The 22,236-nt window shown below is 46.6% G+C and overlaps 4 protein-coding genes across 4 annotated transcripts in view; 1 reads left to right on the top strand and 3 right to left on the bottom strand.

Annotated features, from left to right (window-relative positions):
• LOC310950060 (uncharacterized protein) lies at nucleotides 1–9,819 on the bottom strand (the record flags this gene model as incomplete). The annotated part of the gene is made up of 9 exons (XM_083917724.1): nucleotides 1–1,160; nucleotides 1,556–1,709; nucleotides 2,069–2,140; nucleotides 2,699–2,946; nucleotides 3,819–3,903; nucleotides 4,029–4,436; nucleotides 4,656–5,326; nucleotides 6,503–6,705; nucleotides 9,803–9,819. 9 exons carry the CDS (start codon nucleotides 9,817–9,819, stop codon nucleotides 508–510), a joined length of 2,511 nt encoding a protein of 836 aa, XP_083773850.1. The 3' UTR covers nucleotides 1–507.
• Nucleotides 9,148–13,350, bottom strand: mrps12 (mitochondrial ribosomal protein S12). The gene is made up of 3 exons (XM_083919118.1): nucleotides 13,177–13,350; nucleotides 11,026–11,076; nucleotides 9,148–10,493 (listed from the first exon to the last, which is right to left on the bottom strand). Exons 2-3 carry the CDS (start codon nucleotides 11,072–11,074, stop codon nucleotides 10,111–10,113), a joined length of 432 nt encoding a protein of 143 aa, XP_083775244.1. The 5' UTR covers nucleotides 11,075–11,076; nucleotides 13,177–13,350; the 3' UTR covers nucleotides 9,148–10,110.
• Nucleotides 13,351–15,091: 1,741 nt separating this feature from the next.
• On the top strand, nucleotides 15,092–18,908 carry LOC310950059 (ectonucleotide pyrophosphatase/phosphodiesterase family member 7; the record flags this gene model as incomplete). The annotated part of the gene is made up of 5 exons (XM_083917723.1): nucleotides 15,092–15,344; nucleotides 16,519–16,664; nucleotides 16,792–17,415; nucleotides 18,319–18,541; nucleotides 18,808–18,908. The coding sequence occupies 5 exons, from the start codon at nucleotides 15,092–15,094 to the stop codon at nucleotides 18,906–18,908; spliced, it is 1,347 nt and encodes a 448-aa protein (XP_083773849.1).
• Nucleotides 18,909–20,615: 1,707 nt separating this feature from the next.
• LOC310950680 (sodium bicarbonate cotransporter 3-like) overlaps nucleotides 20,616–22,236 on the bottom strand; it is a 50,119-nt gene continuing 48,498 nt past the window's right edge. Inside the window, exons 24-25 of the mRNA XM_083918618.1 lie at nucleotides 21,586–21,684; nucleotides 20,616–21,242 (exon numbers count right to left, since the gene is read on the bottom strand). Of these exons, the coding sequence (XP_083774744.1) occupies nucleotides 21,161–21,242; nucleotides 21,586–21,684 (181 nt within the window). The 3' untranslated portion in view covers nucleotides 20,616–21,160. The remainder of the gene's footprint in view (nucleotides 21,243–21,585; nucleotides 21,685–22,236) is intronic.

The following is a 22,236-nucleotide window of genomic DNA, read 5'->3' as shown; positions in this document are numbered from 1 at the left end:
TTTATTTTGAAAGGTAAGAACAGAGGAAGCTTTTGTCGAGGTTGGAACAGTTAACTACGTAGTGTGTGTGTGTCTGGAGCTTTTATTTTGAAAGGAAAGAACAGAAGAAGCAGCTGTTGTCGAGGTTGAAACAGTTGACTACGTAGTGTGTCTGGAGCTTTTATTTTGAAAGGTAAGAACAGAAGAAGCAGCTCTTGTCAAAGTTGAAACAGTTAACTACGTAGTGTGTGTGTGTCTGGAGCTTTTATTTTGAAAGGAAAGAACAGAAGAAGCAGCTCTTGTCAAGGTTGAAACAGTTAACTATGTAGTGTGTGTCTGGAGCTTTTATTTTGAAAGGTAAGAACAGAAGGCTCGTTCTCCGGACAGCATCGAGGTCCAAATGATTCTGAACGGCGCCGGATCAAGAACCCGTCCCCCGTCGGTCCAAAAACACTCAGTGAGCGTCCGCGTCTCTTCACCGCGGACTCGTTCTCCACGCGTGATCGACTGCTGAGAGGTCAAAGGTCGTTACAGAGACTCGCAGCCCTCTGGGATCTCGGAGTCCCTCGGTCCGGCTCGCGGCCTGAACGGCGCCGCTGAGTCCTGCGTCTCGTGCTTCTTCATGTGCTTGCGGAAAACTCTGGCCCCGCTCAGGTTCTTCTCGCAGATGTGGCAGAAGTAGGGCTGGGCGTCGGAGTGCGTGCCCACGTGGTAGGAGAGCTCCAGGGCGCGGCTGAAGCTCTTGCTGCAGAGCGGACACTGGAAGCGGACGCCCGAGTGCGTCAGCTGGTGGCTCCGGAGCGCGTTCTGCTGCTTGAACGTCTTCTGGCAGACGGAGCACTGGTGCGGCCGCGCGTCGGCGTGCAGCAGCTGGTGTCGGCGCAGCGCGCTGGAGAAGGTGAAGCTGCGGCTGCAGTCGGGGCAGGTGTAGGGTCTCTCCCCCGTGTGGATCCTCTGGTGCTCCGTCATGTGCACCTGCTGGGTGAAGCTCTTGCTGCAGGTGGGGCACTGGAACGGACGCTCGCCCGAGTGGATCCTCAGGTGCTTCTTCAGCGCCGACGCCTTGAAACACTCTCGACCGCACACGGGGCAGCAGTGCTTCCTCTTCTCGCTGCCGCCGCCACCGCCGTCGTCGTCGTCGTCGTCTGCTGCCGCTTCCGTCTCTGGGCGGCCATCTTGTTCTGTCAGAGGACACATTCCTGTTCATGTTGAAGTGAAAGAGTCGTGTGTGAACGCCGCGGCGTCCAAACACTCAGACATTTAAATACGTTTGGAACAAACCAAACTTGTTCATCAGAAATAACAACGCCCTTTCAAAGTAAGACTTCCTGTCGGAGCCTCGTGTTCCCCGCTGTTTTAAAAACATCATATTTGACCTTTGACTCTTTGTTCTGGATGAAAAAGAGTCAAACTGAGCACAGAGCTGCTCCTGGTCGTTCACATGTTCGGACCTTGGTTCTGTTTTGTTTCAACGGATCGTTTGGACCCGGAACTCTTATTTTGAAAGGGTGTTAGGTCACTGAACAGACGGCACCAGCTCAGAACCAAACTGATCCGGCCCGGGGGCACCAGTTACCGGGCGGCGCCGGCCTCCAGTCCTCTTCCTCTCCGTCAGAGTTGATCAACCCGCTGACGTCGTTCTCTTCGCCGCCGGCCTCCTTCTGCAGCGACGCGTCCTGGTCACCGTGGTTACCAGGTAGAGGCCCGGCGGTAGAAAGCTCCTCAGAGTCCTGGAGGCGAAGAACAACGTCTCATTTTAATGTTCTCCAGTTTAAGTCAGGAAACAGTTTTCAAACGCTAAAGAACAAAATCAAGCAGAACCAGAGTTTAAGCACAATTCACACAAAACATTTAAAACATTTAAAACATTTGAAAGAAATCAAATCAATGCTTTCAGGAGAAGTTCAAACGCAGTTAGAATGATGTAATGAAAGTTGAGGGTTCATCAGTGACGCACAGACCGCGTTCGTTCTCTAGAGCGAAATTATTCGACACTTTTACGTTGAGTCGGACGTTTGTGAAGACGTTCAGGCATCGCAGTTAAAGAGACGCCTGAGTGAAGATGAACTAAAGGACTAAAGTCTCTCACCTGCTCGTTCAGACCTTCCTCCTCCTCCTCCTCCTCCTCCTCCTCCTCGTCTTCAGTCTTCACGTCCGACTCCTGAAACAAAACTTCCAGATTCATCCGCTTCCACAAATCAGCACCACATTCAAATTTAAGTGTTTCACGATTCCCAGCACCTGAAAAAACCCAGAGGGTTCAAACACACGATCAAAAAACAACCTTTTTATTCTCTGTCGTTGTTAAAAAGTTCCCTTTTCCCCTGCTCCTGGTCCCTAAACCTCTGCGTCCACAGAAACCAGGTGCAGTGACTCCAAACGCTGTAGTACCCACGCCATGACGTCATCAATGCGTGTGACGTGTTACGGCGTGATGACGTATAGGCAGCAAGAAGCATTCTCCGAGGCCCAGGTAGTGTGAGTACAAACGGGCCTGGAGGGGGGGACAAGGACCCTAAAGCACGGGGCACGGGACGGAGGCACAGTGGGAGGGCGCCCTGAGTGGCGTCTGTGTGACGCGCGCTGAACAGCCAATGAAACGCAGCTGTGGTGCGCGTGAACGTGACAAGATGGAGGCTGCAGTTCCGTCTGAGCGCCACAGAGGGCGACAGAAACAACCTCCACCATCTGACGGATTCTAACTTTAACGGGGTCTCACCTGGTCGGCGCCGAGTCCGTCCCTGACGTGGTCGCTCATGTGTTTGCGGAGGCGGCCGGGCCTCAGGAAGCTCCTGGGGCACACGCTGCAGGGGTGGGGCTTGTCGGCCATGTGGGTTTTCTCGTGCGCCCGCAGGTTGGACGACGTGCTGAAGGACCTGGAGCACGCCGAGCAGCGGTGCAGCTTCTCCGTCGCGTGGGTGTTGACGTCCGGACTCGAGAGCGCCGTCACGCTGCAGACGCCGCCGTCTGAAAACAACAACAACAACAACAGGAGGAGGAGTAAAGGCTCAACTTCAGGAACTTTCAAGGTCCATTTTCAAGCTTTTCCAGCACCTCAGTTACAGATTTCTAAAAATACATAGATATTAAAATGATTATTTCACTTCTTATTTTATTAAAATCATGTTAAAAGAGAAGTTTTACATGATAAACAACTAAAAATCCCTTTTGTTTTTACCAGGAAAAGAAATTAAATGATATATTATAATATTTTTAAGCCCCTTTCAAAGCCTCTATCTGTTTTATTGTTGTTTATTTTGAGTATTTTGTCTTTTTATTATGTTTTATGGTTTTGATTTTTCTGTTAAAAACAACTAAAACAGTTTAGTTCAAATAAAATAGATGTAATTAGATTTCTATTTGTTGTAAAATAAATCATTTCAAGCTTTTCCAGCACCACAGTTACAGATTTCTACAAAAACAGATATTAAAATGATTATTTCACTTCTTATTTTATTAAAATCATGTTAAAAGAGAAGTTTTACATCATAAACAACTAAAATCCCTTTTTGTTTTACCAGGAAAAGAAATTAAATGATATATTATAATATTTTTAAGTCCTTTTCAAAGCCTCTATCTGTTTTATTGTGTTGTTTATTTTGAGTATTTTGTCTTTTTATTACGTTTTATAGTTTTTAATTTTCCGTGCAGAACTTTGGAACCTTTGAGTTTATTAATAATGTGCTTTATTATAAAAAATGGACCCGTTTGGATTATTATCTGCGACGACACGCGATGACACACGACGACATGCGACGACACACGACGACACGCAATGATTAACGTGAGTGTGAGAGACATTAGTGTTTTTCTGCTCTTCGCGGCCGTGACATTCTCACCGGTCAGTGAACGCAGCGCCTCCTCTTCATCGTGGTCGACCTGCGGCTGGTTCAGACCGCCGTCGCTCGGCTGCTCGTCCGCTTCCTGTGAACAAAGAGCAGAGAGTCGTCACGTGTTACCGAGTTACCGTGTTAGTGGCACGCTGTACCGACTCACTTTCACCCCGATCAGCTCTGAAACGAGGCGTCTCTGGTGAGTTTGACCCTCACCTTGTTGTCTGTGAGTGTGGCGCTGTCGTCTGGCGCGGTGGCGTTGGCGTTGGCACTGTTGTCTGGCGTGGTGGCGGTGGTGGTGGCGTTGGCTTGTTGTCCGTCCCTGGTGTGGATCTCCCGGTGCCTCCTGATCGCTCTCTGTGTGGAGAACCGCTTTTTGCAGACGTCGCACTGGAACGGTCTCTCTCCGGTGTGAGAGCGTGCGTGCTCCGTCAGCCGGGACGCTCGGGAGAAACCTCGGCCGCAGATGTCGCACGTGAAGAGCGGCGGCGGCGCCCTCTGGTGGAGCAGCGAGTGCTGCTGCAGCGGCGCCCTCTGGTGGAGCTGCGAGTGCTGACGCAGCTTCTCGCCGGTGGAGAAGTCTTTGCTGCACAGGAAGCAGCGGTGAGGCGTTTCCTGCTGATGCTGGAGACAACGAGGACCAATGAGAGGAGAGGAAACTTCAGCAGCGTCTCAGCTTCAACAGCACGCCGTTTCTCTACAAGTACACGAACACGTACACGAACACGTGCAGAGGCGAAGCTGCAGGAAACATGAGCTGCTCGGGTTCTACGCTAGATTAAAAACAAAGGATTCATGTAAAAAGTTTGTCTTAAACACCAACACTCGATCCCTAACTCTCACCTCGCCGGCGGCTCCGTCGGCTCCGCCCGTCTCGCGCTCCTCGGCGTGTTTCTGCAGGTGCTTCCGCAGCAGGCCGGGCCGGTTGAAGCTCTTGCAGCACAGCGAGCAGGGGTGGAGCTTCTGCCCGGTGTGGAGCCGGGTGTGGTCCCTGAGGGAGGACGGCGTGGAGAACATCTTCTGGCAGACGGCGCAGGAGTAGAGGTTCGCCTCGTCGTGGGTCCTGTGGTGGTCGTTGAGGCCCGACCTGGAGGCGAAGCGTTTGGGGCACAGCGGGCAGCTGAACGGCCTCTCTCCCGTGTGCGTGCGCTCGTGCTGCACGAGGTGCCGCCGCTGGATGAAGCCGCGGCCGCACACCGAGCAGCAGTGGGGCTTCTCTGCGGCGTGCCGGAGCCGGTGCCGCCGCAGGCAGCCCAGCTGTGCGTAGCTGAGGCCGCAGTCCGGGCACGAGTACGGCTTCTCACCCGTGTGAACCCGCTGGTGCACCGCCACGTTTATCTTCTTGGTGAAGCGCTTCCCGCACACGGAGCAGCTGTGCGGTTTCTCGCCGGAGTGCGTGGCCATGTGGTCGGCCAGCCGAGACGGGCGAGTGAACTCCCGGCTGCATACGGAACAGCTGTGGCGCCGTTTGGACCGGCGGCTGCTTGGTTTGGGTTCTTCTGGAGATTCAAGGCCTGAAGGAAAAAGAACAGAACAGAGAACCTGTTTACATCCATCTGGACCCAGAGAACCCGTTTACATCCATCTGGACCCAGAACCTGTTTACATCCATCTGGACCCAGAGAACCTGTTTACATCCATCTGGACCCAGAGAACCTGTTTACATCCATCTGGACCCAGAGAACCCGTTTACATTCATCTGGACCCAGAGAACCCGTTTACATCCATCTGGACCCAGAGAACCCGTTTACATCCATCTGGACCCAGAGAACCCGTTTACATCCATCTGGACCCAGAACCCGTTTACATCCATCTGGACCCAGAGAACCTGTTTACATTCATCTGGACCCAGAGAACCTGTTTACATTCATCTGGACCCAGAGAACCCGTTTACATCCATCTGGACCCAGAGAACCCGTTTACATCCATCTGGACCCAGAGAACCCGTTTACATCCATCTGGACCCAGAGAACCCGTTTACATTCATCTGGACCCAGAGAACCCGTTTACATTCATCTGGACCCAGAGAACCTGTTTACATCCATCTGGACCCAGAGAACCTGTTTACATTCATCTGGACCCAGAACCTGTTTACATCCATCTGGACCCAGAGAACCTGTTTACATCCATCTGGACCCAGAGAACCCGTTTACATCCATCTGGACCCAGAACCTGTTTACATCCATCTGGACCCAGAGAACCTGTTTACATCCATCTGGACCCAGAGAACCTGTTTACATTCATCTGGACCCAGAGAACCCGTTTACATCCATCTGGACCCAGAACCCGTTACATCCATCTGGACCCAGAGAACCCGTTTACATCCATCTGGACCCAGAGAACCCGTTTACATCCATCTGGACCCAGAGAACCTGTTTACATCCATCTGGACCCAGAGAACCTGTTTACATCCATCTGGACCCAGAGAACCTGTTTACATCCATCTGGACCCAGAGAACCCGTTTACATCCATCTGGACCCAGAACCCGTTTACATCCATCTGGACCCAGAGAACCTGTTTACATCCATCTGGAACCAGAGAACCCGTTTACATCCATCTGGGCCCAGAGAACCTGTTTACATCCATCTGGACCCAGAGAACCTGTTTACATCCATCTGGACCCAGAACCCGTTTACATTCATCTGGACCCAGAGAACCTGTCATCAGTGTTTTCTGAACGACCTCTGACCTCCGTCCTCTCCTCTCTCTTCTTCCTCTTTGACTCCATTCATCTCCTGCTCCTCCTCTGCTCCTCCTCTGCTCCTCCTCTGCTCCTCCTCTGCTCCTCCTCTGCTCCTCCTCTGCTCCTCCTCCTCTGCTCCTCCTCCTCTGCTCCTCCTCCTCTGCTCCTCCTCCTCTGCTCCTCCTGCAGCGACTCGTCTCCTCGGGCGTCTGACACAAAGACAGAGGAACACAAATCAGTCAGGACTTCATCGGAGCGCAGGTCTGATGTTTGGTAATGGATGAAATCCTCCTTCAGGACTTCACCACGGCAAAAACAAACGGTAGAGAATAAATAAATAAATACAGAAATACAGAAAAATCAATCAAAGAAATGCTGAAATAAATGAATGTATAAATATATAATTAAAATAAATAAAATAATAAATGAATGCTTTACGTTTATTTCTACATCTTTTTTCACCTGCATTTATTGAGACTTTATTACTTAAGTCTCAATAAATACACAAATAAATAAATGCATGAATAAATAAATAAACATGAATTAATGTATAAAGAATAAATAAATTATTTTTATTTATTTATACATTTTTGTTAAACCTTAATTCATTATTTTTTGTGTTTATTGAGACTTTTGTTTCGCAGCCATAGAAACTCGACTTAAATCTCCAAGAAAATAAAATGAGTAAATAAAAGCTGAAATAAATAAATGCATGAATAAATGAATTAATAAAAAAATTATAAATAAATGCATGATTAAATGTATAACTAATAAAATAATTAAAATAATGAATGAATAAATGCATAAAAACAGATACATCTTAAAAACGTATTTATATTTTGTTCACGTACATTTATTTATTTATTAAATGATTTAAATCTTGTTTTTCTTCATAAATATTTGAGAAAGTCTGAATTAATGAGCTGATTCACAGCTGAGCGAGGTGTTCATCGATGAATGTCATCAGCCAATCAGAGAAGAGAAAATCCGTTACACTTATGAACGCTACGAGATTCAGCCAATCAGAGAAGAGAAGAGCCGTTGCATTAATAAACGCGTTTCCCTCGGAAGCTAACAGTTATGCTAGCTCGCTAACGGTAAAATGACGCGTCAACGTTCACGGAAACACACAAACACGTACCGTTAAAGCCGTTTTCGGGACACGGACACCGGAAGGAGCCGGTAACAAAGAAACTAAAGTATTGTCTTAGTCTGAAAACCGCCCAGGAGCGGACGGATGCGCTGGCTCTGGCTGGACGCGATGCTAGCTGTGTTAGCTGTGTTAGCTAGCTCGGACCATGGGCCGCATAAAAAAGGCCCGGACAGTGGCGTCATACAACGTCACACGGTCCTGGACGGCTGCACCAGCGAAACACTAAATTCTGCCGTTTAACGCGAATAAAGTTGTGTTTCTAAATTAATAATGTGAAAATTAATCCACTGATGAAAGATGAACTCCTCAACAGTCTGTCAGGAGGCGGTAAAACGCCTAAAATCTGACTTAAATCACGAAAGAAGCAGGTGAAGTTCGAGTAAATCCAACATGGCGCAGGTGTCAGTGCTGCCGTCGCTGGCCGGAGGCTGAACTGCAACAACACAAGTTTCTATGTTTCTTATGATGATTTTATATATTTTAATATTTCTTTTTATCTTTATTGAACATGTTAAAATAAAGTGAATGAATCCTGAGAGATAAACACGTGACTCACATATTTTACTTCATGTTCAAAAGGGAAAGGAAGAAGTTAAACTGTTCTGGTCCTTCACACTCTTATTTTTATTTATTATTATGAATCATAGACAAAGTAAAAACTCACTTTTATTCAGTTGTGTCTGATATTTGGCTCGTGGGTTCAAAACAAATCACAGCAAAACAGAAAACAAAGAGAATAAAAAAACAAACAAACAGACTTTTGTTGCTTCAGCTCAGGAGAATTATTATAATAATAATTATTATCATTATTAGTTTTGATGCATCGTCTCGTTCTTCCATCATCTCAGCCCTGGTTGTAACACAGTGCAGTGTTTCATATTTGACCCTCAGCCTGATTATGTTTGAATGTTTTAACCCTTTAAAGGAATATTTCATCATTAAATCACTTCCTGTCACCGCGGCTCCGTCTCCTCGTGTGTGTTTGTTTCTGTTTCTGTATAAAATCTGACTTCTACTGTAAATTTATATTATTTATGTATAAACATGATAAAGAGTTAGTTATTAAGGCTGTGATCAGAGAGGCTGATCTAAAATACACTCTGTAACATAATAATAATAATAACACGTCTCCTGCCTTTAGTTTATTCTGCATAAACTGACATTTGCTTTAATATCAGTGAAATATTAAAGAGTGAAATATTAAACAAACAGAATCAAATATAAAACACTTTTCTTTAAATCTGCAGATAAAAAAATCTCATTGTTTTAAAGGGAACGATCGACATCAGAACGACGTCTTTGAGGCCAAAGTTCCTTTTATTGTTTATTTCTATTTTTTTGTCTTAATATTTTGTTCAAATTTTAAATAATTTGATTTATGAACATTTTTATCTTTTTTTAACTTATTTCTTGAGCTGCTCCGTCATCACTGTTTGTGTTCACTTTGTGTTTTTATGGAAAAAACATGAAAATGATGAAAACTTGATTCATTCTGAAATATTTTTATTCTTTATTCATAATTTGATGAAACATCAGCCGTTTTTTTTTAAATAACAAAGGCAAACCAACAAAAACCTTTATGTGGTGACAAAAGCAGCGATCATGAGATCAGGTGCTCACAGTTCTGTCAGCTGACCTCACTGTTGGGGCGACAGCGGTTCGATCCCCGGCTCCTCTGGTCCACATGTCGAAGTGTCCTTGGGCAAGACACTGAACCCTGGATTGCTCCCCGTGCTGCGCATGTGTGTGTAAAAGTGTGTGAATGGTTACATTAGATGGTCTGTAGACGTCCACTGCTAACAGTGATTAGCTGGGATTCGAACCCGGAACCAACCACACCCCCGTGCCACCCCTGTGCTGTACTGTTGAGTCGGAAACGTATCGTTTTTTTGTTTTTGTAAATTTTTTGGCAGTTTTCAAGCCTTTTATTTTGTAGGACAGACAGGAAATGGGGTGAGAGAGAGAGGGGGAGATACGCAGCAAAGGGCGGCAGGTCGGAGTCGAACCCGCGGTCGCTGCCTCGAGGACCTTCAGCCTCTTTACATGTGGGATGTTTTTGAATGCGACCTCAATCTGAACGGCCAGGTCGACTTAAACGACGTCACTCTGAGAAAAAACAAACAACAAGTGCGCCACAGGAGCAGAATCCAAACAGTGACGCTGGCGCCATGCTCGCGTCCGTAAACACGGTTGTGGCGTGATGTCATCAGTGATTAACTGCACACGCGGGTCACATTTAAAAATGGAGATCGAACGTGCGACTCTTTCTGAGCGGTCGCCCCCCGCTGGAGGAAAGTATGGCGCCAAACTCCCTTTAACAAATACGACACATTTAAAACTCAACTCAATCTGCAGATGAAGTGTGTTTGTGTTCACACACGGCACCCCTGAACATGTGTACGGACAAACATGGGCTCAAACGCACGCCACGCCACGGCGCCCCCCCCCCCCCCCCCCCTCTCTACTGTTTCTTCTTGACCACGTGGGCACAGTCGTATTTGCCGCGCACCACTTTGAGTTTGACGCCGGGCAGATCCTGCGTCCTGCCGCCCTCCACCAGCACCACGTTGTGCTCCTGCAGGTTGTGTCCCTCGCCGGGGATGAACGCCACCACCTCCTTCCCGTTGGACAGACGCACGCGGCAGCACTTCCTGTTGGCGGAGTTGGGCTTCTTGGGCTTCCGGATCATCGTCTTCAGGATGACGCCCTTCAGCTGCGGCCGGCCGAACGTGGCGCCGACGGATTTAGGCGGCGCTTTGGGTTTCCCCACGCGGTGCATCTGGTTAAGGGTGGCCATCGTCCTGGAGAGGAGGGGGCCCGTCCAGGCTGATGCATGCTGGGAAACTGCGGAGAGGGAGGAGGTATGCACACGTTAACTAAAGACAGAACGCAGCTTTAAGTGGAGTCTCCTCCTGCTGGACATTAGAGAGAATGCAGCTTTAAGTGGAGTCTCCTCCTGCTGGACATTAGAGAGAATGCAGCTTTAAGTGGAGTCTCCTCCTGCTGGACATTAGAGAGAATGCAGCTTTAAGTGGAGTCTCCTCCTGCTGGACATTAGAGAGAATGCAGCTTTAAGTGGAGTCTCCTCCTGCTGGACATTAGAGAGAATGCAGCTTTAAGTGGAGTCTCCTCCTGCTGGACATTAGAGAGAATGCAGCTTTAAGTGGAGTCTCCTCCTGCTGGACGTTAGAGAGAATGCAGCTTTAAGTGGAGTCTCCTCCTGCTGGACATTAGAGAGAATGCAGCTTTAAGTGGAGTCTCCTCCTGCTGGACATTAGAGAGAATGCAGCTTTAAGTGGAGTCTCCTCCTGCTGGACATTAGAGAGGATGCAGCTTTAAGTGGACATTATAGAGCAGCAGCTTTAAGTGGACTCACCTTGTAGCAGTGATGTCAGAACGGGTCTCAGGCTCCATAACGACGACATTCCTGAAACAAACCAGTGATAAAGACGATGAATCTGTGACAATTATGTTTTATTATTATTATTATAATCAAACATTATAATTATTCCCTAATGTGGGAAACTTGTACTTGTTGAGCTCGGCTCATAATTAAATTAATTTTTCATCTTTTATTGAAACTTATTGTGATTAAATCATGTAAATCTGCTCAGACAGTTTTTCTTCTTGTTTCCTATTTTACATTTTGTACTTTTCCCTTTCTCGCCAAAAACTCAAAAAAAATTGAATTTTATATAAATATAAGTTAAATAAATTATAAATACATTTATATATAAAAATATATTAAATGAAACATTTCACTGATTTCAATTAAAGTATTACACAAGAATAAAAGTGTAAATATTTATAAATTTAATTTAAATAAATTATAAATATTTATATAAAATAAATGATGTCATGTCAATGTTGCATTTATTTATCATTTATTTTTTCTAATATATAGATAAAATATTATTATTAAATTAAAATTAAAAAATAAATATTGAATTGATTTCAGACACGTCAAAAGAAAAACAAATACAAAATGCAATAATTAATAAACAAGAAAAAATAAAGCATGTTACAACAATAATTAAATTAAGCAAAATTAAGTGAAAGTATAAACTTGTTAAATCCTGCCTGTTCTCCAGAACAGCTGCTTTAATCTGACTATACAATAAATAATTTACAATTTATAAATTACATCATATAGAAAACAGAATAAAGTTAAATAATATATACAATTTAATAGTGAAGGTGTTCGTTGCCACGGTGACTCTACGGGGGAATTGTTGTGTCTGTAAATCATGAATCAGTCACAGAGTTTAAATCTTTACCTGCTCTGTGACGTGTCCTGAGATCACTGCTGTTAGGATTTAACACTATAAATAAAACTGAACTGAACTGAATTCATAAATAACATCATACAGAAAATATAATAAAGTTAAATATATACGTTCGTACATACACATGTAAATAACCATAAACATAACTAACTACACAGAAACACACATATAAAGCTCATATTTATCACAAACAAGCTGAAAACAATGATTTTATTTATTAATTTCCCTTTAAACTCGTTTTGTCATCTACAGGTCAGATCAGTGATGATGTCAATATTTATAAAAACACTTAAATTAATTTGTTCTAGTTTTACTGATTTAAGCCGAATTCAAGTTTGACCCCTAATTATTAATAAAACACCACAAATGTAGTTTATTATTCCTCCATAACCTCATTAAATACCAGTTTATGTCTTAAACGCAGTCTGGTGTTAGCTTCGCTCAGCTAAAGTTATTTAACATTAAAAACACTTTAATTACTTTGTTCTAGTTTTACTGATTTAAGCCGAATTAAAGTTTGAACCCAGATTATTTATAAAACACCACAAATGTACTTTTTTATTATTTTATTTACTTCTTTATGAGCTAGAAACCCTTAAAACCCTTTATTTTAAACGGACTCTGGTGTTTGCTTCGCTTCCTCACCTTTGTACCTTTTGAATTTCATTTAACCAAATAATTAATTTGTCCTAGTTTTACTGATTTATGCCAAATTAAAGTTTGACCCCATATTATTTATTAAATGTCTTAAATGTACTTTATTATTCCTCCATAACCTCATTTAATACGAATTTACGTTGTAAACGCAGTCTGGTGTTAGCTTCGCTTAGCTACAGTTATTTAACATTAAACATTTAAATTACTTTGTTATAGTTTTACTGATTTAAGCCGAATTAAAGTTTGACCCCGGATTATTTATAAAACATCTTAAAAGTACTTTAATACTCTTTATTTACTTATTTATGAGTGAGAAACCCTTAAAACCCCTGTATTGTAAACGCAGTCTGGTGTTAGCTTCGCTTAGCTAATGTTATTTAACATTAAAACCTTTAAATTACTTTGTTCTAGTTTTACTGATTTAAGCCGAATTAAAGTTTGACCCCAGATCATTCATAAAACATCTTAAATGTACATTATTACTCTTTATTTACTTCTTTATGAGTGAAAAACCCTTAAAACCCCTGTATTGTAAACGCAGTCTGGTGTTAGCTGCAGCAAAGGTTACGGAGGTTATTTCTCACCGGACAATCTCCCGCCACCGTCACAGTCTCAGCGGATATCCGGTTCACACGCGTCACAGTCAATAAAACAATAATAACTCTTATAATATTTAAAGATGTTTAAAGTTATTTATCTCATTCTGAGTGAAACCAAATAAGAATCCAAGGACTTCACAAAACCGCCATCATGGCCGCGTGCTCCGGAAGTAGTTCAGTCAATACAGAAGCGCTTCCGGGTTCGCGCTCCCCCACCAAAATAAGAGACGTGCATTTGACTGGAAATGGCTTTGTCTTAGATATTTAAATATATAATTTAATTTATTTATATTTATATATGTATTTGTTTATATCTATATCTATATTTCTAATTTATTTAATTTATATATGTATTTATTATTTATTTAATTAATATTTATAATTTATCTAATTTTTATTTATATACACTTATAATTCATTTTTTATTTATATATGTATAATGTATATAATTTATATAGATTTACACTTTTATTCTTGTGTAATAATCGAGCTGACATCAGTGAAATGTTTATTTTTTTTAAATATTTACTCTTAAATTACTTTTAATTCACACTAGTTATTGATATATATATATATATCAATGTACACTGAGCGGTGATTTCCGTTGGTAATTTACTGTAATGACCTTAATCTGTAATCTGCAGATTTATGTGCACGTTGTAAAACTATTATCGTAATATAATGTTATTGACTTTAAAGAGGAACCAGCTGCGGTTAATGAGGACCTCAGGCTGCCTGACTCTGACCCTGTGATAAGGAGAAGGACACTGACGTGAACTTTATCTGTGACACAATAAAACGGCTCCATGTGTCCGGACTTTCATTCTCCCGGAAAACTCAACTCACACCTCCGGAGGAGCTTTCCTGGCGTCCCTGTGGAGGTCGGGGGCATCGAACCGGAGCGGGCGATGTTCAAAGCTTCCACTGCTGAAGCTGCAGCGGTGAGCTGTGGCCTCAAGGTCTCAGGGGCCTCAAGGGGCGGGGACCCTGGAGCACCGTGGTGGACCCCGGGGGTCAGGGGTCCCCCTGAAGAAGGAGGCCTTCAGGATCTGGTCTCCCAGAAGACTCCGGAGGTGGTTCTGAGGTCCCCACAGGTCTGAAGGGCTGCAGCCTCTGCTGGGTCAGAGGCAAAGCAGCGGGTGTGGGAGGAGTTCACACAAGTCCTGGAGAAGGACTTTGGGGGGCACCGAGGTGCTTCTGGACCACCATTCAGCACCTCAGGAGGGGGACACGGGGAACCGTCCAAGCTGTTTAGGTCAGGAGGGGGTCTGGAGTCTCCCTTAGAGAGAGGGGGAGAAGTTCAGCATCCGTGAGGAACTCGGAGTAGAGCCGCTGCTCCTTTGTGTTGAAAGGAGCCAGTTGAGGTGGTTCAGGATCATCTGGTAAGGATGAACCCTGGGCGCCTCCCTAGGGAGGTGTTCCAGGCACGTCCAGCTGGGAGGAGGCCTCGGGGAAGACCCAGGACCAGGTGGAGAGATTAGATCTCCACACTGGCCTGGGAACGCCTCAGGATCCCCCAGTTAGAGCTGGTTAATGTGGCCCAGGAAAGGGAGGTTTGGGGTCCTCTGCTGGAGCTGCTGTGCCTGAGACCTGATCCAGGATCAGAGGCTGGAGCTGCTGCCCCTGAGACCTGATCCAGGATCAGAGGCTGGAGCTGCTGCCCCTGAGACCTGATCCAGGATCAGAGGCTGGAGCTGGTCCCCTGAGACCTGGAACCTTGTTTTTGTGCTCAGCGGCGGTTTACGGCTCCGTCGCATCATAAAATCCTGACATTTATCAGTGATAATGCCGCCGTCAGCAGGTTCGAGTCCAGGCGAAGGTCCTTCTGTCTCAGTTACACATTAACACACACACACACACACACACTCACACACACACACTCACACACACTCCTGGGAGGATGAGGATGAAGCCGCAGCTCTTCCTGGCGCTCGTGGCGGTGGTGGTGGCCTGTGCTGCCGGCAGGCCGCTGAGCCAGGCAGCGGAGAGGCGGCGGCTGCTGCTGGTGTCCTTCGACGGCTTCAGGTGGGACTACGATCAGGACGTGCACACGCCGCACCTGGACCAGCTGCTCCGGGACGGGGTCAAGGCCAAGTACGTCACCCCCCCGATGCTCACCATGACCTCGCCGTCGCACTTCACCACCATCACCGGTGAGAGACTCACAGTTATATGTTTATGTTTATATTTAAATTATATATTTAATGTTTATATTTATATATTTAATGTTAATGTTTATATATTTAATGTTATATATTTATTATATATTTTATATCTTTACACTGAGAGTTGTGCAGAGACGACGACAGCGGAACAACAGGTTCTTCTGTTTCAGACCAAACTGCAGGAAACACACTTCCTTCCTTCCTTCCTTGGTATAATCCTTCCTTCCTTGGTATAATCCTTCCTTTCATCCTTCCTTCCTTCCTTGGTATAATCCTTCCTTCCTTCCTTCCTTGGTATAATCCTTCCTTCCTTCCTTGGTATAACCCTTCTTCCTTCCTTCCTTCCTTCGTATCATCCTTCCTTCCTTCGTATCTTCCTTCCTTCCTTGGTATAATCCTTCCTTCCTTCCTTGGTATGATCCTTCCTTCCTTCCTTCCTATAATCCTTCCTTCCTTCCTTCCTTGGTATAATCCTTCCTTCCTTCCTTGGTATAATCCTTCCTTCCTTCCTTCCTTGGTATGATCCTCCCTTCCTTCCTTCCTTGGTATAATCCTCCCTTCCTTCCTTCCTTGGTATAATCCTTCCTTCCTTCCTTCCTTGGTATCATCCTTCCTTCCTTCCTTCCTTCCTCCCTTCCTTCCTTGGTATAATCCTTCCTTCCTTCCTTCCTTGGTATAATCCTTCCTTCCTTCCTTCCTTCCTTCCTTCCTTGGTATAATCCTTCCTTCCTTCTTTGGTATAATCCTTCCTTCCTTCCTTCCTTCCTTCGTATCATCCTTCCTTCCTTCCTTCCTTCGTATCATCCTTCCTTCCTTGGTATAATCCTTCCTTCCTTCCTTCCTTGGTATAATCCTTCCTTCCTTCCTTCCTTGGTATAATCCTTCCTTCCTTCCTTTCTTTGTATAATCCTTCCTTCCTTCCTTGGTATAATCCTTCGTTCCTTCCTTGGTATAATCCTTCGTTCCTTCCTTGGTATGATCCTTCCTTCCTTCCTTGGTATAATCCTTCCTTCCTTCCTTGGTATGATCCTTCCTTCCTTCCTTGGTATAATCCTCACTTCCTTCCTTCCTGCGTATAATCCCTCCTCCCCTCCTCCCTCCCTTCCTTCCTTCCTCCCCCCCCTCCCTCGCTGAGACCTGACCCCACGTGTCGCCCCCTCAGGTCGGTGGGTGGAGGATCATGAAGTCGTCCACAACATGATGTTCAACACGAAGACGAACCTCAAAGTTCCTCACAAACAGACGCTGAAGAGATCAGAGTGGTGGGACAACGGCGTCCTGCCGCTGTGGATCACAGCCCAGAACCAGGTGAGCCTGCTTCAGTGGTCCACACTTAACCGTCTCCGTTAGTGGTCTACACTTAACCGTCTCCGTTAGTGGTCTACACTTAACCGTCTCCTTTAGTGTCTAAACTTCCTGTTTCTTGTGGTTCCAGGGTCTGAAAACGGCGTCCTTCTTCTACCCTGGCGGCGCGGCTAAGTACAGGGGCCAGGCGGTGAACAGGGTGCTGGTGACCGAGTCGGGCCACCCGGACGCCAACGAGACCGAGTGGCGGCAGAACATCGATAAAGTGATGAGCTGGTTCGCCGACGAAGACTTCCACCTGGTGACGCTGTACTACGGCGAGCCGGACAACGTGGGCCACGCCAAGGGGCCGGACCACGCCGACAGGAAGAAGATCATCCGGCAGATCGACCGCACCATTGGCTACCTGAGGGAGTCCATCAGCCGCCATGGCCTGGACGACAGCCTGAACGTCATCATCACCTCCGACCACGGCATGACCACGGTGAAGAAGCGCCCGCAGGTGGACGAGATCGTCCTCCAGAAGTACCTGAACCTGCTCCAGCACGCCAGCTTCGAGATCCTGGACTACGGCGGCTTCGGCATCCTGACGCCGCGGCCGGGGAAGGAGCAGGTGGTGTTCGACGCCCTGTCCAAAGCGCCAAATCTAACGGTCTACAAGAAGAGCGAGCTTCCCGAGAGCTTCCACCTCGCCAAGAGCGAGCGCCTGCCTCCCATCGTGGTCGTCGCAGATCTGGGATTCAACCTGAACTCTGTGAGTGCGTCCGATTCGCTTGCGGCGTTTTCTGTCGTCACGGCCGAGTCGACAGCAGAGAGACGAGGCGACGCCGCGATTCATGGTCGCCACAAAGACAGACAGCGAGCGGTTAGCGATCCGTCACGGGTCGTGGTTAACAGTGGTTAAAAACTACGTCTCACACGCAGTTCCACACATCGCAATCAGGAAGAAGGAAACGGAATCAGAGCGTCTCCGTTAGTGGTTAAGGTTCGTTCTCCTGGTTCCTGCTCCGTGTGTGAACACAGACGTGTGTTCTCCTGGTTCCTGCTCCGTGTGTGAACACAGACGTGTGTTCTCCTGGTTCCTGCTCCGTGTGTGAACACAGACGTGTGTTCTCCTGGTTCCTGCTCCGTATGTGAACACAGACGTGTGTTCTCCTGGTTCCTGCTCCGTGTGTGAACACAGACGTGTGTTCTCCTGGTTCCTGCTCCGTGTGTGAACACAGACGTGTGTTCTCCTGGTTCCTGCTCCGTGTGTGAACACAGACGTGTGTTCTCCTGGTTCCTGCTCCGTGTGTGAACACAGACGTGTGTTCTCCTGGTTCCTGCTCCGTGTGTGAACACAGACGTGTGTTCTCCTGCTTCCTGCTCCGTGTGTGAACACAGACGTGTGTTCTCCTGGTTCCTGCTCCGTGTGTGAACACAGACGTGTGTTCTCCTGGTTCCTGCTCCGTGTGTGAACACAGACGTGCGTTCTCCTGGTTCCTGCTCCGTGCGTTCTGATTGGCTGTTAGCTTTGGAAAGTTAGCAGAAAGTTAACTTAGCATCGTAGCTAAAAGCTAAACTAGCATCCCTGGTTTTAATGAGGAAAAACGTCGTTTACGGAGCTTTTTAGTTGTGACGTGATGCTGACGATGTGATTGTGTTTGTCTCCCATCAGAGGTTCATCGTCTACGTCAACAAAGGCGACCACGGCTTCCATAGCGGCGAGATGGACATGAAGACCATCTTCAGGGCCTTCGGACCCGACTTCAAGAAGAACTTCCTGGCGGAGCCGTTCGACAGCGTCCACGTTTACCCTCTGATGTGCAAAGTGCTGCAGATCGACCCCGAGCCGCACAACGGCTCTCTGGCTGTGACCGAGGACATGCTGCTGCGCGACGGTGAGTCCGGCGAGCACCGTGACGTCTCATTGGTCCATGACTTTGTTGTGTGTGTAGGGACTCTTCTCATGCTGCTGCAGAGGTTTGCTGTTATTTTCAGCAGCATTAGTGGTTAAAAAAGACCTTTGAATGCCTTCGCCGTGCCGCCCTGAGTTTGCGTGTTGTCCCCGTGTCTGCGTGGGTTTTCTCCGGGTTCTCCGGTTTCCTCCCACAGTCCAAAGACGTGCAGGTGTTCGGTTCAGTGGTGACTCTTAAATCACCCGTAGGTGTGAATGGTTGTCCCGTGACAAACCGGCGTCCTGTCCGAGGTGGACCCCGCCTCACGCCCGATGTCCAGACCCTGAACCCGTTAGGGACAAGAGGTTAAAGATGGGTGGTTGTAACATCTAAATTAGTTGTGAATACAGGACACTTATGGGTCGGCAGTAGCTCAGTCCATGGGTCGCCGGTTCGAGTCCCTGTGTGTACCATGTAAGGAGGGTGAACTGGTGGCTGGAGAGGTGCCAGTTCATCTCCTGGGCACTGCCGAGGTGCTGTTGAGCAAGGCACCGAACCCCCAACTGCTAAATAAAATGAATTCTTCTTCTTCTGGAAACACCACACGAATGGATGCACTCCAGGTCCAGGTGACGGAGGATTAGCAGCTTCTCACTTCCCCTCAGGGAAGTGAGAAGTAAAAAACTAAAAAACTATCTGAACAATGAGAAACTGCTGTCATGAAACACTTCCTGTGGGCGGGGCTCGGGCGTGCGTGCTGACTCATGGTTGTGGGCGTGGCTTGGGCGTGCGCGCTGACTTGTGGTTGTGGGCGGGGCTTGGGCGTGCGTGCTGACTTGTGGGCGGGGCTTGGTCGTGCGTGCTGACTTGTGGTTGTGGGCGGGGCTTGGTCGTGCGTGCTGACTCGTGGTTGTGGGCGGGGCTTGGGCGTGCAGACTTGTGGTTGTGGGCGGGGCTTGGGCGTGCATGCTGACTCATGGCTGTGGGCGGGGCTTGGGCGTGCGTGCTGACTCGTGGCTGTGGGCGGGGCTTGCGTGCTGACTCATGGTTGTGGGCGGGGCTTGCTGACTCATGATAGTGGGTGGGGATTGGGCGTGCAGACTTGTGGTTGTGGGCGGGGCTTGCGTGCTGACTCATGGTTGTGGGCGGGGCTTGCTGACTCATGATAGTGGGTGGGGATTGGGCGTGCAGACTTGTGGTTGTGGGCGGGGCTTGGGCGTGCGTGCTGACTCATGGTTGTGGGCGGGGCTTGCTGACTCATGATAGTGGGTGGGGCTTGAGCGTGCGTGCGGACTCATGGTTGTGGGCGGGGCTTGAGCGTGCGGACTCATGGTTGTGGGCGGGGCTTGGGCGTGCGTGCTGACTCGTGGTTGTGGGCGGGCCCTGGGCGTGCGTGCTGACTCATGGTTCCTCTCTGTTTCAGGTGGATGTCGGAGCGCCCGGTGGTCGGCCGCTCTGCTGCTGTCCACGCTGCTCTTCACGCTCGCCGCGCTCTGACCCGTCCAGGATCCGCCGGTTCGAATCTGTTCGGTGTCGCTTTGATTCATGAAATAATAAATAAATTAATGTGTTTAATAAATGTTTCAACTGATGACGTTTAACGTTTGATCTTATATTTGAATCATCGTCCTGGAAACGCACTCGTCACATGTTTGGGTCCATTTGGTAAATTATATTATTATTATTATTGTTGTTATTAATATTAATATTTATATCTATTTCACAATAAAAGCATTTAGAAATGTTATAAATGTTTGTTTCTCCGGAGGTTAATTTGACCCTGAACGCATCACGCTGCTGTTCTTTGATCATAAATGTGATAAAACAAACAAACAAACAAACAAACAAACAAACAAACGTCTTTGATTCAGTTTCAGATTTTTATTTATTTTATATTTAAAATCAAAAACTTTTGTAATTTCATTTAAAATGTTTTTTTGTGTTTCAATAAAAAATGATTTATTTAAACTGACGACTGTGACGAACACACACACACACACACGCACACACACACACACACACACACACACACACACGCACACGCACACACACACACACACGCACACACACACACATGCACACACACAGACACACGCACACAGTCAGACGCACACACACAGTCAGACACACACACAGTCAGACGCACACAGTCAGACGCACACACACACGCACACACACACACACACACACACACACACACACGCACACACACACACACACACACGCACACACACAGACACACGCACACAGTCAGACGCACACACACAGTCAGACACACACACACAGTCAGACACACACACAGTCAGACGCACACAGTCAGACGCACACACACACATGCACACACACACACACACACACACACACACACACACCCATTAATCAGCATGATGGATTAAATAAAAGTAAAAACAGAAACGCGTCGTTTCATCTGAGCCAATCACAGCCTTTCTTACAGCGGCGGCCTGAACATGCTAACGTCGTGGCGTCTCCGTGTTTCACCATAAAACCATGAGAAAATAAAGCGTGAGGTGACGCGTGATTGGTTCGTCACCTCGGTTCAGAGAGGGCGCCGTGACCTCGTCCTCCAAACATGGCCGCCTGCTGCACCAGAGCGCCGGAGCGTCAGAGCGACGTCTCAGCGTCCACGACTCTGCGGCCGTCCTCGTTCTCCACGCTGATCTGGACGCTGGGCAGCTTCTCCAGACTGAAAACAACGACAACAACAAAAAACAACAACAATAGTGAACACGACAACAAGAACAACGAGAACAACAACAACGATGAACACAACAACAACAACAACGATGAACACAACAACAACGACAACAACAACCACGACAACAACAACGAGAACAACAACAACGATGAACACAACAACAACAACAACGATAAACGCAACAACAACGACAACAACGAAAAAACAACAACAATGACAACAAATGTCAGTCTTTCTGTCAGTGCGTCACAGTAGTAACCTGGTTATTAATAAATACATAATAAATAAACAACAACAACAACAACAACCCTGGGGTGTCCCCGTCTCTCACCTGCTGCAGCGTCTCACAGTTTTGCTGTTTTTGGAAACAGATTTCCAAATGCTGCTTTTTGCCATTTCATCTGAGAGGTTCACCTCTGAGGGGTCCATGCTGCACACACACACACACACACACAGTCAGAGACACACACACACACACACACACAGTCAGAGACACACACACACACACACAGAGTCAGAGTCAGACACACACACACACACACACACACACACACACATACGTGTCTTTATGTAGTTGTGAGGACCCTGTTCCTGGATTACTTTGTGAGTGCCACCACTTCCACTATAGCTAGAATGGTGCAAAAAATATATCTAACACTAGGTGGGAGTGGGGAACCAGAATGTGACTTTAAATTTCAGAAAACACAAAGTAAAAAAAATATTTTACTTCTAGAGTTGTGAGGACCAAAGCCTGTTGCCGGGCAGATTTGCGTGTGTTTTTTGTTGTTATTTTAAGTGATCCTCACAGCTTCAAGTTTTCTCACCAAGCCAAAAGCATCAGCATTAAACAGATTTGTTTATCATAGTTTAAATTTACCAACAAGAATGTTCCAAGTTCTGTACATCAAACAATGCTAATAAAGCTATGTAACACACCTGAAGGGGACATCAATTGTGTTGTTCAGTCCAAAGCTTTTATGCT

The sequence above is a fragment of the Echiichthys vipera genome (assembly GCF_963691815.1).
Source record: "Echiichthys vipera genome assembly, chromosome: 8".
Classification (NCBI taxonomy): domain Eukaryota; kingdom Metazoa; phylum Chordata; class Actinopteri; order Perciformes; family Trachinidae; genus Echiichthys; species Echiichthys vipera.
Note: the sequence above shows the minus strand (reverse complement) of the source record. Positions and strands in the feature narration are given on the sequence as shown.

Excerpts from the sequence above, each read along its gene's own strand:
- mrps12 (XM_083919118.1), bottom strand. The coding sequence starts at position 11,074 with ATGTCGTCGTTATGGAGCCTGAGACCCGTTCTGACATCACTGCTACAA. Across the intron at positions 10,494-11,025 it reads TCTGACATCACTGCTACAAG|TTTCCCAGCATGCATCAGCC; the intron begins GTGAGTCCACTT and ends CCCTCTCCGCAG.